This window comes from Lepidochelys olivacea (assembly GCF_965140295.1).
Source record: "Lepidochelys olivacea isolate rLepOli2 genome assembly, chromosome: 4".
In the NCBI taxonomy this organism is placed as follows: domain Eukaryota; kingdom Metazoa; phylum Chordata; order Testudines; family Cheloniidae; genus Lepidochelys; species Lepidochelys olivacea.
Genome location: NC_140414.1, coordinates 122,716,095 through 122,731,252, shown reverse-complemented (window position 1 = coordinate 122,731,252; position 15,158 = coordinate 122,716,095). Strand labels below are relative to the sequence as shown.

At 41.9% G+C, this 15,158-nt stretch overlaps 1 protein-coding gene across 2 annotated transcripts in view; it reads left to right on the top strand.

The window, feature by feature from the left end:
* Positions 1 to 15,158, top strand: part of STX18 (syntaxin 18) — a 117,703-nt gene that overhangs the window by 51,764 nt on the left and 50,781 nt on the right. For both annotated transcript variants that reach the window (XM_084627466.1, XM_084627465.1), the window contains exon 2: positions 1,925 to 1,992. In XM_084627466.1, the coding sequence (XP_084483592.1) occupies positions 1,925 to 1,992 (68 nt within the window). The remainder of the gene's footprint in view (positions 1 to 1,924; positions 1,993 to 15,158) is intronic.

Below are 15,158 nucleotides of genomic sequence, written 5' to 3'. Positions count from 1 at the left end.
CTTTTACCTTTTGATCCTCTTCTAACTGCGGTGCGCACCCACTGACTATATGGAGAGTTACCTCTTCCCAACTCCGTTTAATGCTTATCAGTTGGTCTGACTGTCTGATAACTTCTATCACATGTTTCTGGATGGTTCCATCCAGAAAAACTCCAGCACCATTTCAGGAAGTTGAACTCCCTGAATAGTAGATTTTGTCTGAAGTTTGACCTTCCCATTAAGTCTCTTGTACACATGCCACATTTACTCTCTTCCTCTTTAAGACCACACAAAGCTCCAAGCTTCTTCCAGTCAGCATTTCTACATTCCAGCTTGCATATTTCAGCTTACTCACTCCCTTTAACTTTAGCATCCCTTAACCAATTACAACAGCCAGGCAAGGCTGTTGCACTTTGCTTGCAGGGAATGCCCTAACTCTGAGGTACACTTGTCATGGACATCAGTGCTCATGAGCGTATCTAATGCACAAGCTTTACAGGTTGGCTGTCCAATGCTGACAACTTTGGAACTTTGAAATCAGAGTTTTCCTTGTAAATGAGCTGCCTACTGAGACTACTAGAGCCCACCTGCTCCAACAAGATTTATTTTAAGGTGGTCTTTATTCACCTTGACATCCTCGTCATAGGGCATTTTTCAGAGGTAGCCATGCCACCAGCTACCCCATCATGGCCTGATATTTATTTTCAACCAAATGTCATAATTCTGCATTTGTAACAACATAATTTGCTGTACTCTGTAAAATTCCTAGCAAATTTTTGTACACTGAATAATTAATACCATTTTTTTTAACATACCTCAGAGAGATTTTTGGTTTCTCCTTTGAAAACTTTCTTTGTTCTACATAGTCATTGTATACATGTAAAAAATGTTTTTAAAGATACTGAGCCATATTTTAGGCTCAGTAAGGGAATCACATTGGGGATTTCACTCCTTGGGCTAACAAAGGCTGTATTTCTGAGACTTCTTCCTTTCTCTGTGCCAAATTGCATCTTGTGTGGTACCAGCCTCTTTAAACCCAGACTTAAAAGTTGTTAAAAGGCATTGAAGTCTCATAAAAGGTTGTTCATCGTTCCCTTTAAGTGATCTTTGGGTGAGTGTAAAGATAATATAGAGGAAAATGTATGGACTAATGACAGGAGGAGTGTAAAATGGAGAGGTGGGTGGAAAAACAGTTTCCCCTCTGCATGCACATGCACTCAGATATGTTCAAATTCTGCAATTGATCATGAAATGGTTGTGAGGAGTTACTTGATAGGCTTAAGTTTTTTGGTTGAGGTGGAGCAGGGATTAGTCAGTCTGGATAATAAAGCAGTCACTGCAAAAATAGGTGAAAATATTCAGATAAATAATATTGATCAGTTTGCTTCCCTTTTTTGGTGGACATGGGTAATATAGCTGCTATGAGGTTCCTTCTTACAATTGAACTCAAATTTTTGGGTCAAGTTTTCTGTTTTATAAAGCATTTATGTATAATTTGGTATTTTATTTTTGTAAAAATCCTTTTTTTTAAGGAACCTGTTTTCTAAAATGTGTGCTTGATCATTGCCTGCCAACATTCAGTTTACATTTAGTGATTAAGTATATACTTCACGTAATCGCCTTTTGAATACAGTGCTTTTTTCTGTTCAAGCTGGACCCTCACTTAAACTTTTCTCCCTTATACGATTTTTATGCATTGGCTACATATATAATAAAAATGAGAATCTTATTGCAACGGGGAATCTGTATAAATAACTTAGAGCTCTGTGTAGCCTTTATAATTATAGTCTCGAATTACAAAATAGGTCGTAGTTTAGTATATAGTTCAAGTGCACAAGACATACTGATATTTGTACATTTAAAATGGAACAGAAAAGAGAAATATATTAAAAATCCATTTTAGCTGATTGTGGAGTTAACATTTTTACTTTACTTTCCTATTTAGATTACTAATATTGGGAAACTGAAAGATTTTCTTCTGCAACACAGAAAGAATTACATTAATGCTTACAGGTAAGTCTGTATTGTGTTTAAATAGTCTCTATGTTTTAAAACTTGATTTTTCAAATGTATAAAACGATTCCACTAAAATTTCATGAGCACACTGACATGATTTAAAACAAAATATACAGTTTGCTGATCAATTTCATACCAGATCATATGCCATTCAGGATAAGCTAGATTTGTTGCCTACTACTAAGGCTATGTCTGCATAGCAGCTGGGAGATATACAGGCACTAGCTGCTCAAGCTAGTGCACTAAAAATAGCCGTGTGACCAGGACAGTGCAGGTAGCAACTCAGGCTAGCCACCTGAGTATAACATTGCCTGCGATCCTAGGTTTCTTCTCCGTCGGCTAGCTTGAGCCACTGCCTGTGCCATCCCTGCCGCACTGCTCTTTTAGTGCACCAGCTCCACAGAGCAAGTATGTGCACCTCTACTCGAGCTGGGAATTACGCCTCCCAGTTGTGCTGTAGACATGCCCGAAGTGATCGGTGGAAAGCCTGAGCAGATCGATGATGAATGGCATGGGATAAGGATTTTCAAACTCTGGGAAGTGAATTCCAGAACTTAGGGACCTCATTGAGAACACCATATTGGAATACCACTATCTCTGAATTTCTTTCCTTTCCTACATGGAAATTTTGAGGAGTCAATTCTGCATGCTTGAACTTACGGGGAGAATATATTTGGTTTTGTGACAGTAAAACCATCCTTACTTAAGTCAATATAGGAAACATTTGACATTCTTGAATTTATTTGCTGCCTGAGGAGCAGGTGTCTTGTCTGTTTCAATCCTTTGTCTGTTTACAAGATTGGCGCTGGTATGAAAAGCTAAGGGGTGCTGTAGCATGCACACTTAGGCTATGTCTACACTGTGAGATAGGGGTGTGATTCCCAGCTGGCGTACACATAGTCACACTAGAGCTAGCGCAGGTTCAGGTGGTTTTGTACTTGGCATTGCTAAGTTGTGCCACTGTTGTCTGTGCTACCACAGCTACGCTACTATTTGTACTTGCTCGAGCTCTCATCGAGCTATGTCAGCCTGAACTGGGAATCAGACCTCTTGCTTGTAAGTTGACTGTAGCCTTACATCTACCATCCCAGCAAACTTAGCATTTTCTGTTTCTTGGTAGGTCACAGTCTAAGGCCTGAGGTTTTAATATTGACGCAACCTGAAATTTGGAGTTCTCAGTCCAAATAATCTGTAGGAAACATTTAAAAACAGGAAAATGTAATCTTTAGGGACGCTTTTTGATACCTGTCAACCTTAATAAGTGTATCGATATGTATTTACACACTGTGAACAACATTCCACTCCATGGAAAACTAGTGTGGAGAGTGTAGAGGAAAGGTCTCCTGTTTATCAACTCCATGACTATAAGCAAATGTTTGAAAGTTCAATTTAAAATACTTGATAATTAGTCATATTACTTTCTTTCTTCCTAAAATATGCCAATCCAGTGCCCTAGGGTCATAGCACACTCATTGTGAAGACTATAAACAGTTTGAACCAGTTACCTAAATTCTCCCAGAAGCCTCAAACTAGGACTTACTCCATCTCACTCCAACTCTATCTAATCATTCTTCTCTTCCTCCTTCCTGCCTCCAGTCCACCAAAAAGTCTGAGAGAGAAAATGAACCTTGCACTGTAACCTGAAAATCAATACATTCAGTCTTTGGCTAATTGACAAGGGAAGTATATTCAAGTGTGGAATACCCCAGATAGAAATTACCATGCCTCCAACCTACTCGCATTTTAAGATGATCTTCTGTGCTATGGTATCATATGGAGAAAAAGATAGCCTCTGAGGTTACCAGGGCCCTGCCAACAGCTTACATTTCACCTAAAAGTGAATTGGAAGCCCATGCAGATCATAGAACACAGATGTATCATGTGCTTCCTGCAAGAAACACCCTTTAACAAATGGGCCATCAAATTTTGCACGAGGTGACATTTCCAAATTGTCTTGGAGTGTAGCCCTGTGTAAAGGATCATGCTAGAATTCATTCCTGAGATGACAAAAGCAAATGTGGCAATGCCCATATCTGAAAAAGAAGCATACTGGTCAAGCATAAATAATAAAAACTACTTGTGGCTTCTGCTGCTATATAAACTTCCAGCATCAGCTGGAGAGCCATCAGGATTCCCCAACTGGAAACTTGAGTAAAAGAATGTGGGCAGTCTTCTCCAGCTGAGGGCATTGATACCACTCTGTAGTTTCTTTGGTGTTTTTTCCCAGCCTATCAGCATCACTGGGGTTTTGAGTTGCAGCCAGCCCTATCCGCTTCCTGATTCTGGCAGGACACTGGGTAAGCTAATCAGTTGCACTAGCCAAGCCAGATGAAATACAGATGTAGAACTTGTTTCAGAGTAGCAGCCGTGTTAGTCTGTATCTGCAAAAAGAAAAGGAGTGCTTGTGGCACCTTAGAGACTAACCAATTTATTTGAGCATAAGCTTTCGTGAGCTACAGCTCACTTCATCGGATGCAGTGATGAAGTGAGCTGTAGCTCACGAAAGCTTATGCTCAAATAAATTGGTTAGTCTCTAAGGTGCCACAAGCACTCCTTTTCTTTTTGCAGATGTAGAACTGAATGTCAACTGAATATTGAAGACCTTGAGTCCCAAATCATCTCTCTACCTTTCCTCCAAAGGCCTCACAGATGCATGGAAGTGACGACAAGATAGAACCCCTCCCATTAGAGAATGCTGGAAGTAGATGAGCAATCATCCGTGCTACCCTTTGGCTCCTCTCGGTAACAGATGAACAGAGCCACTCAATAACGACTCCTTCCAACCCTGTGAGGCTCTGTGGCTGTGTCAGCAATGCCATATGATCAGTGGTATCAAAAGGTGTTCCATGGTGAATTGACAAATTACTGAGTGCCCTTTTTTCCCCCCGATATTGGTAACAAATGTTGTGTGTGCCAAAAAAGGACACTAAGGGCTTGATTTTTCAGAAATGCTGAGCACGCTCAACTGTATTCAAGCCAACAGGAGCTGTGTGTGCTCTGGTCTTCTGAAAATCAAGCCCATCTGTACATATTGACATACGCCAAAGCCAGGCAAAGAGTAACTGTATCTCCAAAACAACAAACGAAACCAGCATAAAGAGGAGGGATAGCTCAGTGGTTTGAGCATTAGCCTGCTAAACCCACGGTTGTGAGTTCAATCCTTAAGGGGGCCATTTAGGGATCTGGAGCAAAAATTGGGGATTGGTCCTGCTTTGAGCAGGGGGTTGGACTAGATGACCTCCTGAGGTCCCTTCCAACCCTGATATTCTATTCTATGATCTATACTTGGTATAATAAACTCTTGTTTTTGTAATATTGGTTGGAATAGTTAATGAACAACACTAGGTGGTGCTGTAAATTTAATACAAAAAAGGCTGTCTTATTTTGTGAAAGCCACAATATGAATGGGTACAGTAGTGGAATTTCAGTAACTGCAATGAGGAAAAAAGATGTCAATAATAATTGGGTGTATATTAACTCTTAAATTATTTGAATATTCTGGATGCACTAACTTTTCATACTGTATTTGGCTTACCTGTCTTGAAAGGGAGATTAAAAGTGAATTGATGGATGGAGTGAAAAGTAGTCTAGTTTCACGTTGGATTTTAAAAATATTGCCGTGTGCTTTTTGGAAATGCTCTTTTGTAATCTCTTACAGCAGTAATTCTCAATGTTTCTCCACAGATGCTAGCACCAATAGCAATAGAGCCTGTATTTAAAGTGGAAACCTAAAATATGCAGTATTGTCAAATGTTTATAGTAGGTTGCTGAATTGTCATGAGCTCATTATTTTCATGAAAAATAATTTCCAATAGATCTCAGTTTCCCATGAATAGATGCCAAGGAGTAGAATAATCTGCTCTCATGACGTAAATGATAATATATCGCAGTGAAAGCATATAAAATTGTAAAAGATCTCGTGTTCTGTAACCCAAAAAATCCATCTGCTTTCCTTCCTAATTTATTGGTTTTGCTTCTCCTAACAGTCATATTCTTTTAGTAGTGTCTCTGTGGGTGCTTCACTTCAGGTGTATATGCGCTTCTTGAGCTCTTGATTGGAGAGTTTTCCGCCAGCAGTGCCCGTTGGCATGCTCTGCTGCCAGACTCTGAGTCTATATATAGATGTGGAAGCAAACTGCCTTCAGTTCCTTCTCAAGCACCTCAGGATGAGATGGAGCTCTAGCATGCCCACCTTGAGTGTGCCTCAGCTGTTTTGTATACTTATAGTTGTTGCTTGTTAAGTTTTGATAGCATACCTAGTTTTTAGCATACTTATAGTCAGTTAATAAGTGTTAGTAGCGAGAGGATAATTTTTTTTTTCCTTGGGGAGTCATGTCATTCTGGCATGGCATGTTTGGCTTGCCGGGGTTTAACCACTGTCTCGCCTGTTGAGAGGCTATACCTGTAAGCGATGGCCACTCTGAGTATATCTGTTGTCTGGGGGAGTCCCATGTCTCCCAGAAATGCAATGTCTGCCTAACTTTCAAGCTGAGGGCAAGGAAGAACAGGGAAACTAAGCTCAAATTGTTAATGATGGAATGCTCACTTTGACCAGCATCTGAGTCAGGTCAGACAGACAAACACACACACATGCACACACACCCCTTCTCCCCTCACCCCCACGTACATCTGTCTGTGGACAGATCCAGTGCCCCTTCCACTTTGATGCAGGCTTCCCTTAAGGAAGGTGGAGGCTTCTGAGCGGGCTCCCAAAAAATGGAGTACAGACTTTCATCTGGTCCGGTGCTGTCAGGCTCAGTCCTGTCATCGGCACCTACCCATTCAGCACTCGGTACCGAGCAAGCAATGGCGCCGGACTCCATGGGCACCTACATCAATATGCCTGTCAAAGTTATCATCAGCTTCAGCTACTGCTTCCTCAGCTACCACATTGGTACCGATTCCCTGCTTGGTACTGCAACAGTTTGGATACGTGAGGGACCTGTTCATAACAAGTGAGTTGGAATCCCCACTCCTCATGGGTACTGAGCATCTTTTGGTATTGAGACCTCGGTCTCCAGGCTGCTACCATCCCTGGGTACCACAGGACTCTCCACCCTTTTCTATGGGGATTCCTCCACTGGACAATGTTGAGGAAGGTGAATGGGATTCCCAGTCAGTCTCTTCTCTTTCAGTCCAGGATTCCCCAACTTATCCTGTCAGGAACATATCCTGTCATTGACAGTCACGGAGAAGATCATGACTCATTAAGAGCGATGGGACCAACCCTGCATATCACCCCTACTTCCAGGATGGATTCCCACAGTGCCCATACATTAAGGGGGCTGCTGCAATGGCCATACTAGGATCTCTAGGCTGCTTACCAACAGCAATTCTCCGGACCAGTGGCTCTCAACCTTTCCAGACTACTCTACCACTTTCAGGAGTCTGATTTGTTTTGTGTATCCCCAGATTTCACCTCACTAAAAACTACATGCTTACTAAATGAGACACAAAAATACAAAAGTGTCACAGCACACTACTACTGAAAAATTGCTACTTTCTAATTTTACCATATATTTATAATATAAATCAATTAGAATATAAATATTATATTTACATTTCAGTGTATAGTATGTAGAGCAATATAAACAAGTCATTGTATGAAATTTTAGTTTTTACTGACTTCACTAGTGCTTTTTATGTAGCCTTTTGTAAAACTAGGCAAATATCTAAATGAGTTGATGTACCCCTAGGAAGTCCTCTGCATATCCCTGGTTGAGAACCACTGCTCCACACCATTGGTACCATGTCAAACAGAGACTAGTGTTGTTCAATCCTGTCCTCTCCAACCAATCTCCCCACAGGAGGAGACATTTGAAGAGCAGGAGGCCAGGGCACATAAAGAGGCCACCCTCAAACACCCATCTCATTCTCTCCTCACCCAACCAGACAAAATGCTTATGCTTCCACCACCTTCCATGGCTGATGATTTTCAGCAATTTGAAGACCTCATAAAGAGGGTAGCTGATATGCTTCAAATTCCAGTTGAAGAAGTCAGGGATTCACAATACAGGCTGTTGGATATCCTACAGTCAGCAACAACATCCAGGGCGATGTTACCCATCAACGAGGTGCTCCTGGACCAGCTAAGACTGTGGCAAACATCTGCTATTATTCCACCAATGTGTAAAAGGGTGGATAAAAAGTATTACATTCCTTCTGAGGACTCCAAATTTCCATCCTCCACCATACTCCCTAGTAGGCCATTCAGGAAATGAGTGGGGCAGGCAACACTTCTCCAGGTCTACTCCACTTGACAAGAAACAAAAGAGACTGGATCTATTTGGATGGAAGTTCTATTCACCAGCAACCCTGCAGTTCAGTATTGCAAACTATTAGGCACTCATGGTCAGATACAGTTTCACAAACTATAAATAGATGGCCTTTATTGAACAACTGCCACAGAAAAGTAGGAAGCAAGTCCAGTCCATTATTTCAGAGGGCCAGTTATTAGCCAAGACCACTCTTCAAGCATCCTTAGGTGTTGTGGACGCTGCCACCAGGTCCATCTGCATGGGCTTCAGTACCTACGTTTTCAGAGCTCTGTGCTTTAATCCATGTTCTCAGATCTAATGATGCTCTGGGTACTGCAGTATTGTCTTCAGTTCTGAAGCTCCCTCCGCCTTCTGTGGAAACTGCTTGGAAGTCACCTGAAGTGGAGCACCCAAAGGGGCACTGCTCAAAGAAGACTAGGTTACTTACCTACTACCATCCAGTGTACCTTTTTGTAGTAACTGCAGATCTTCAAGATGTGTCTCCATGTGGGTGCTCCACTACCTCCCCTTCATTACCCTCTGCTTTGGACTGTTCTCTGTGGATATGTTCGGGTGGAGAAGTAGCCGAGGGCAGTTCCACATATATATTTCCCTATGTAGATTTGTATCTGGCACGAGGAGGCATAGGGCACATGTGCGACCTGAACAGGCACTGCTAGCGGAAAAATCTGCAATCAAGGGCTCGAGAGGTCCATGTGCACCTAAAGTGGAGCACCCATAGGGGGACAAACCTCAAAGAATTGCAGCTTCTGCACAAGATGTGTAACCTCATCTTCATAGGAGTATCTGTTTGCATCCTTTGCCTCCTGCTCTTTAGTATTTCATAGCTTCAGGTTCTCCACAGATATTTTTAAAATATGGTTTTGTGCAATTGTTCATTGTTTCTTTAGTACTGAGGTATGCTGCTGGGAGAGTGTGGTGAAGTTTCTGTTGTCCATGATGTACTTATCTGTGGATAAAGAGAGGATCATAGTCTCTAGGGCTATCTGTCTACCACTCTTAATGAATATTTCATTCAGTACCTTAAGAGGTTTTCTTTAATGACTTGAACAATTCAAATTATATCAATTTTAAAAATCAAATTTATTTTTCACTAATTATGCTGGGATTTTTGTTTGGCTAGTGAAATTTGACTGGTCTGTGGATCTCAGTATTTTTTCCTCATGTTCTAGCACAAAAGATCAGTGTAACGCAGTGCAGTTGACTTTAAAAATAATAAAAGGAGTACTTGTGGCACCTTAGAGACTAACCAATTTATTTGAGCATGAGCTTTCGTGAGCTACAGCTCACTTCATCAGATGCATGCTCAAATAATTGGTTAGTCTCTAAGGTGCCACAAGTACTCCTTTTCTTTTTGCGAATACAGACTAACACGGCTGTTACTCTGAAACCTTTAAAAATAATGTTTTCATTAGCACTAAAGTAATTAAATTTATTAGATTTTGTAAAACTTATTTAAAAAAATACCTTAGACCTTAACTACTTGACTATCCCCTTTTAAATTAGAAGAAAAAAAATCTAATCTTCATTAAGAAGTACAGGCTCCATTTATACATTAAAGTCAAAAACAAGGAGAAGGTGGGTGAGGTAGTATCTTTTATTGGACCAACTTCTGTTGGTGAAAGAGACAAGCTTTTGAACCATACTGAGCTCTTCTTCAGGTCTGAAAAAGGTACTATGAGCGACACAGCAACATGCAAGGTGGAACAGATTGTTTTGCATAACTTGTGCAGACTTATCTCCACTTCAGCAATGATCAACACTCCCTACAACGCACCATAGGTTCTGTACATTCCTATCACAACATATGGTGTACCTCATCCAGTGCACTAAGTGCCCCAGTAATAATTATCTGGGTGAAACCAAACAATTACTACTTTCTCTAATGAACTCACACAGGAAAATGATAAAAGACAAAAACACCTCATCACCTATGGGTAAGGCTACATTTATGTCACGGAGGTCATGGAGTCCGAGACTTCCAGAGACCTCCGTGACATTCTGTGCTTCAGCCCCAGGGCCTGTGGGATTCTGGAGCTGGCAGCCAGCGGGGCCTTGGCAGGGCTTCAGGGACAGACAACAGACTCCTGAGGGGGCCCTCTTCAGGGTTCCAGTGACAGGTGATAGCTTCTCCCTGCTGCCGTGGGTGGAGGGCCCCCCCCCACCGCTTCCAGCTTCCGCGGGCAGCGAGGGAATGCCACAGCTCCCAGCCCCCATGGTGGCAGTGGAAACCATGGAACCGCAGCAGCAAAAGTCACAGACAGGTCACGGCTTCCATTAATTTTTGTTTATTGCCCGTGACCTGTCCATGACTTTTACTAAAAATAACCATGACAAAATCTTAGCCTTACTTATGGGTGAACACTTTTCACAAAGTGGTAACCTCATCCTCAAAGGAAACCTGCACAACACGTTCAGAAGACAAGCCTGGGAGCTTAAATCCATTACTCTGCTAGACACTAAAAATGATGGACTGACCAGAGACCCTGAATTTATGGCTTATTACACAATCTGTAACCACTAATCCCTTCTTTTTGTCCTATGACTGCAGAGGAGTTAACATGCCCCTCTACCTTGAATGGTCCCTTACAATATGTGCTGACTACTTATGCTGAACAATCTGTTTCACTTTGCGTTTTGCTGTGATGCTGGAAGTACCTTTCCCAGACCTGAAGAAGAGCTCTGTGTGGCTCGAAAGCTTCTCTCTCTCACCATCAGAAGTTGGTCCAATAAAAGAGATTACTTCATCTACCTTGTGTCTCTAATATCCTGGGACTGACATGGCTACAAATACACTGCAAACAGCAATCATTAGGCAAATAGATATACCTGTTGGCCCAGTATTTTCACTGCAAAGATGAGAGAAGAAACAGTTTATCAGTAATGTCCAGAGAGTTTCGTTTGATCGCCGCCTCTTGTAAGTCTTACGCTTTGTCTAGACTGGCAAGCGAAAGACAAAACTTCGGGCGTTTAGAGGTGTTAAAAAAACACCCCACCGAAAGACAAAAGTTTTGTCCCCGACAAGCACTGGTGTGAACAGCGTTTTATCAGCAGGAGTGTTGCTGACAGAACTAACACCACTCATTGGGGGTGGAAGTTTTTTGTCGGCAGGAGAGCTCTCTCCTGTTGACAAACAGCGGCTATACTGCACACCTTTTAGCAGCACGGCTGTAGCGGCACAGCCATGTTGCTAAAGGTGCATAGTGTAGAGATAGCCTTAGTTGTCACTCCGCTTTCCTTTTGATCTTTTTTTTTTTTTTTTAAACTACAGCCACTCTCTGGCTTTACCCTTGTGACACTGCATCCCATATTCTTCGTAGAGATATTGTTATGATATGAATATGGCACAATTAAGAGGTGTTCTATGCTAGATGGGTCATGTGAGGTATCCTTGGGAAGGTTATGGTTTACTGAATATGATTATCCTATTTGTGTGCATGTATCATTTCTGTATCTGAAGTTAGGAATATTGACTATGTAACAATTACAAGTGGGTTTACACCAGGGGAACGCCCACCAGACAGAATGCAATGGATGGGACATTAGGGAGAACAATTGGACTTTGAAGATGTTAATCTCCCACCTTCCTGAGAAGCTTCCTGGGATGCTGCTTTGACATAGCAGGGTCATGTGGTTATGTCACCTGGTACTGAACTCCATCTTGAACTACTAATACGGGGTGGGTATCAAACTGGGAAACAAAGGATTCCTGCCATATGTAAATTCTATAAGGCAGGGAAGTGAGTTAATCAAGATTCATTCTTCGCTGAAACCCCACCCAGGATGACTCCTGGAAAAATCTAAGAAACAAAGACAAAAGGGGTAGGGGGAGACTGAGCCTAGGCTGGAAAAGGTGTTTGGCCTGTGAAAGAAATATCTGGAGTTATAAGTTGCAAGAAAGAGCAAAACAACATTTAGGGTGAGAAATTACTACTAGTAACCAGTTTCCTTAGTGTATTAAGCTTAGTTTGCATGTTTGTTTTTATTTGCTGGGTAATCTGCTTTGATCTGTTTGCTATCCCTTATAATCATTTAAAGTCTGTCTTTTGTAGTTAATAAACTTCTTTTTGTTTTCTCTAAACCAGTTTGTAAAATTCATAACGGGGGGGCAAAAAGCTGTGCATATCTTCCTCCACATTGAGGGAGGAGGTTAATGTTAATTAGCTTACGCTATACAGTTCTCTGTGCAGTGCAAGACAATACAATTTGGGGTTTATGTCTGTGTTCCCTGTAAGCTGTGCAGTTGGGTGGCCACCCAGGAGAGATTCAAGTGCCGCGCAGTTGATTAGCAGAGCCACGCACATCCAGCTGGCAGCATGTATTCAGGTGCTCCTCTCCCCTGCTGCTTTGCAGCCATGTTGCTCCTGCAGCTGCTGCTGGGACCCTCCTGCTGGCTGTGCAGAGCAGGGGGAGGAGGGTGCTGATGTCAGGGTGTCCCCCCTCCCCCAGCTGCTGTACCCCATCTCCACAGAGCAGGGTAGAGGGGACAGGGCCCAGGACTTGCAGCAGCTCTGAAGTCTGAACAGGCCTTCGGGTGAGTGAGTGCCTTAAAAAGAAAGTGCATGGTCTCTCAGAGCCTTCCCCAGCAGCCAGCATGCACAATTTCTCTGTGTGTGTGTGTGTGTGTGTGTGTGTGTGTGTCTCGTGCACACACGCGCACTCTGTCTCTTCCCCTCCCCCTGCCCATGTACCCCATCTCCACAGAGTTGGGGAGGGGGACATGGTTCAGGAGGAGAGCTTTCAGTTAGTTTTTTGACTGATCTGTGCATTTCATAATTTTTATTTCTGTCTTACACTTAATTTAATTCTTCGAGTAGTGAGTTCTAAAATGCCTAACTTGTCCTGGCTGCAGTAATTATCCCTATTGGTAACTTTTTAAAAATATATATATTATGTCTAGGTTTTTTGTTTCTACTGGTGGTGCACATCTGCACATTACCTTGGTGCACATAACAAAATTTATTCCGCACGTGGGTGGAAAAAATTAGAGGGAATCTTGGTTTACACTCCAGAGGGGTGTGCACTTGAGTGCTGGGCAGTTCCTTAGCTGAAAGACTCCCCATGAAGTCCTGATTTAAGTGTCTTTGTCTTTCTGCAGCTGAGTGTGTCCCTACCTGTGTGTGTGCTAGAGGCGGCTTGAGGGCCTGGCTCTGCAGGGCAGGGTGAGGGAGCCCCGTCGGGTGGAACAGTGGTACCCCAGTATATCAGGTGGCACCCCAGAGTGGGGGTTAACCCGTCACAATCCTCCTTTTGGGGAGGGTAAAATTTGGCAGTTAGTTATGGCCTTAAATAAATTAGCTAATATTTGAGAGGTGCTATCAAGCTGTTTTGAAGTATTGTTTAATAATAGTATTTTAAGTGCTTGTTAATATCTGGTTTGTCATTGTCTCAACAATTTGCTCATTAATAATTTGTTTCCTGGTTGGATATTAAATTTCTGACTGATGTTCAGAGAACATGTTCTGTTAGATGTAGTTACTTGCGGCATTGCATATATTTTAATGAAAGTAAAAAAATGAACAGAGTCAAAGACTTTCCTAAAGCAGAGTTTATTCGAATTGTAAACACATTTATTTTTAAAGCTTATTGATAGTTACAAAGAGTGTTTACACCCATGATCAATACAGAAAATATCAGAAGGTTAAATATTGATTCCTGTCACATGTCAGAAAACCACCATGGTTAAACTGACATTTATAGATTCTTTCCTGTACACTGGATTTCAATTAATTAGCTGTTATAATATATGTCACTGGTGAGCAACACTAAATAATCTTTCCCTGACTTCATACAGACTTTAGGCCTGAATCTCCTCTCACACCAGTCTTAAGCTGTTTGATTTGCAGAGCTGCTGGGAGTTAGGGTGACCAGATGTTCTGATTTTATAGGGACAGTCCCGATATTCAGGGCTTTGTATTATATAGGCGCCTATTACACTCCAGTGCATCATGGGTTTTTCACACTTGCTATCTGGTCACCCTAACTGGGGGATTCTTGGGCTCTGAATATGCTCTATATTCTGTAGGGCTGTGCTATATCTTTTGTTGCTTCTGCAGATATCTAGATAGGGGAGACCCAACAGGGCTTTTTTTTCATCTTTGCTTGTCAGGGATGCAGCTCAGTCATAGTTTCCATGTCTTTGTCACCTCCAGTGGATTACCACTATGCACTCTGGCCATCTGTCCTTCCCTCCCTTCATCTCACAGTTTGTCCTGCATCCGTCACTTTACCTTTCTACCTATATGGCTCTTATCATCATGGTATCAGGTTCTTGTAAATCACTCAGATTAGTGCAGAATGAGGTTGCTTGCTTGCTTGCTTAATTAGTGTTTTGTGCAGAGAGCATACACACCTGTGCTCTAGATACCGTACTGGCTTCCAATTGTTCTTCAAGGTGTTTTGTTTTCAGTTATGCAGCCCTTTGTGGTTTAGATCCTGGATATTTTAGAGACCAGCTCTCTCTCTCTCTCTCTCTCTCAATGGTGGAAAGAGACATTTGAGATTAAATGAGTGCTTGATCTTATAGTTTCTAGGTTTGGGCCATGGAGCAGGTCAAACTCAATGAAACATCTACAACTGTGGAATTTGTTTCCTTCCTTGGATTGATAGAGCACCAGTCCTTTGCAGCAGGGAGGCAAGTTTATGTAGTTATTCAGGCTTTCTCAGGGTGTGTTGAGTGAGGAGGATATTGTTTTAGAGTTGGTGTGGGCTTGGCAGTGCTTAATGTTACCTCATTATGAATTATACTGATTCTTAGATATTTGTACATCTAATATAGCCTGGGTATACAGACAAGCAATATAAATTGGAAAAAAAGAAAATAAGCTTTGTTCCGTTTGTTTTTCATTTTTTTATTTACCAGAGACTTATATTTCATTTATGAAC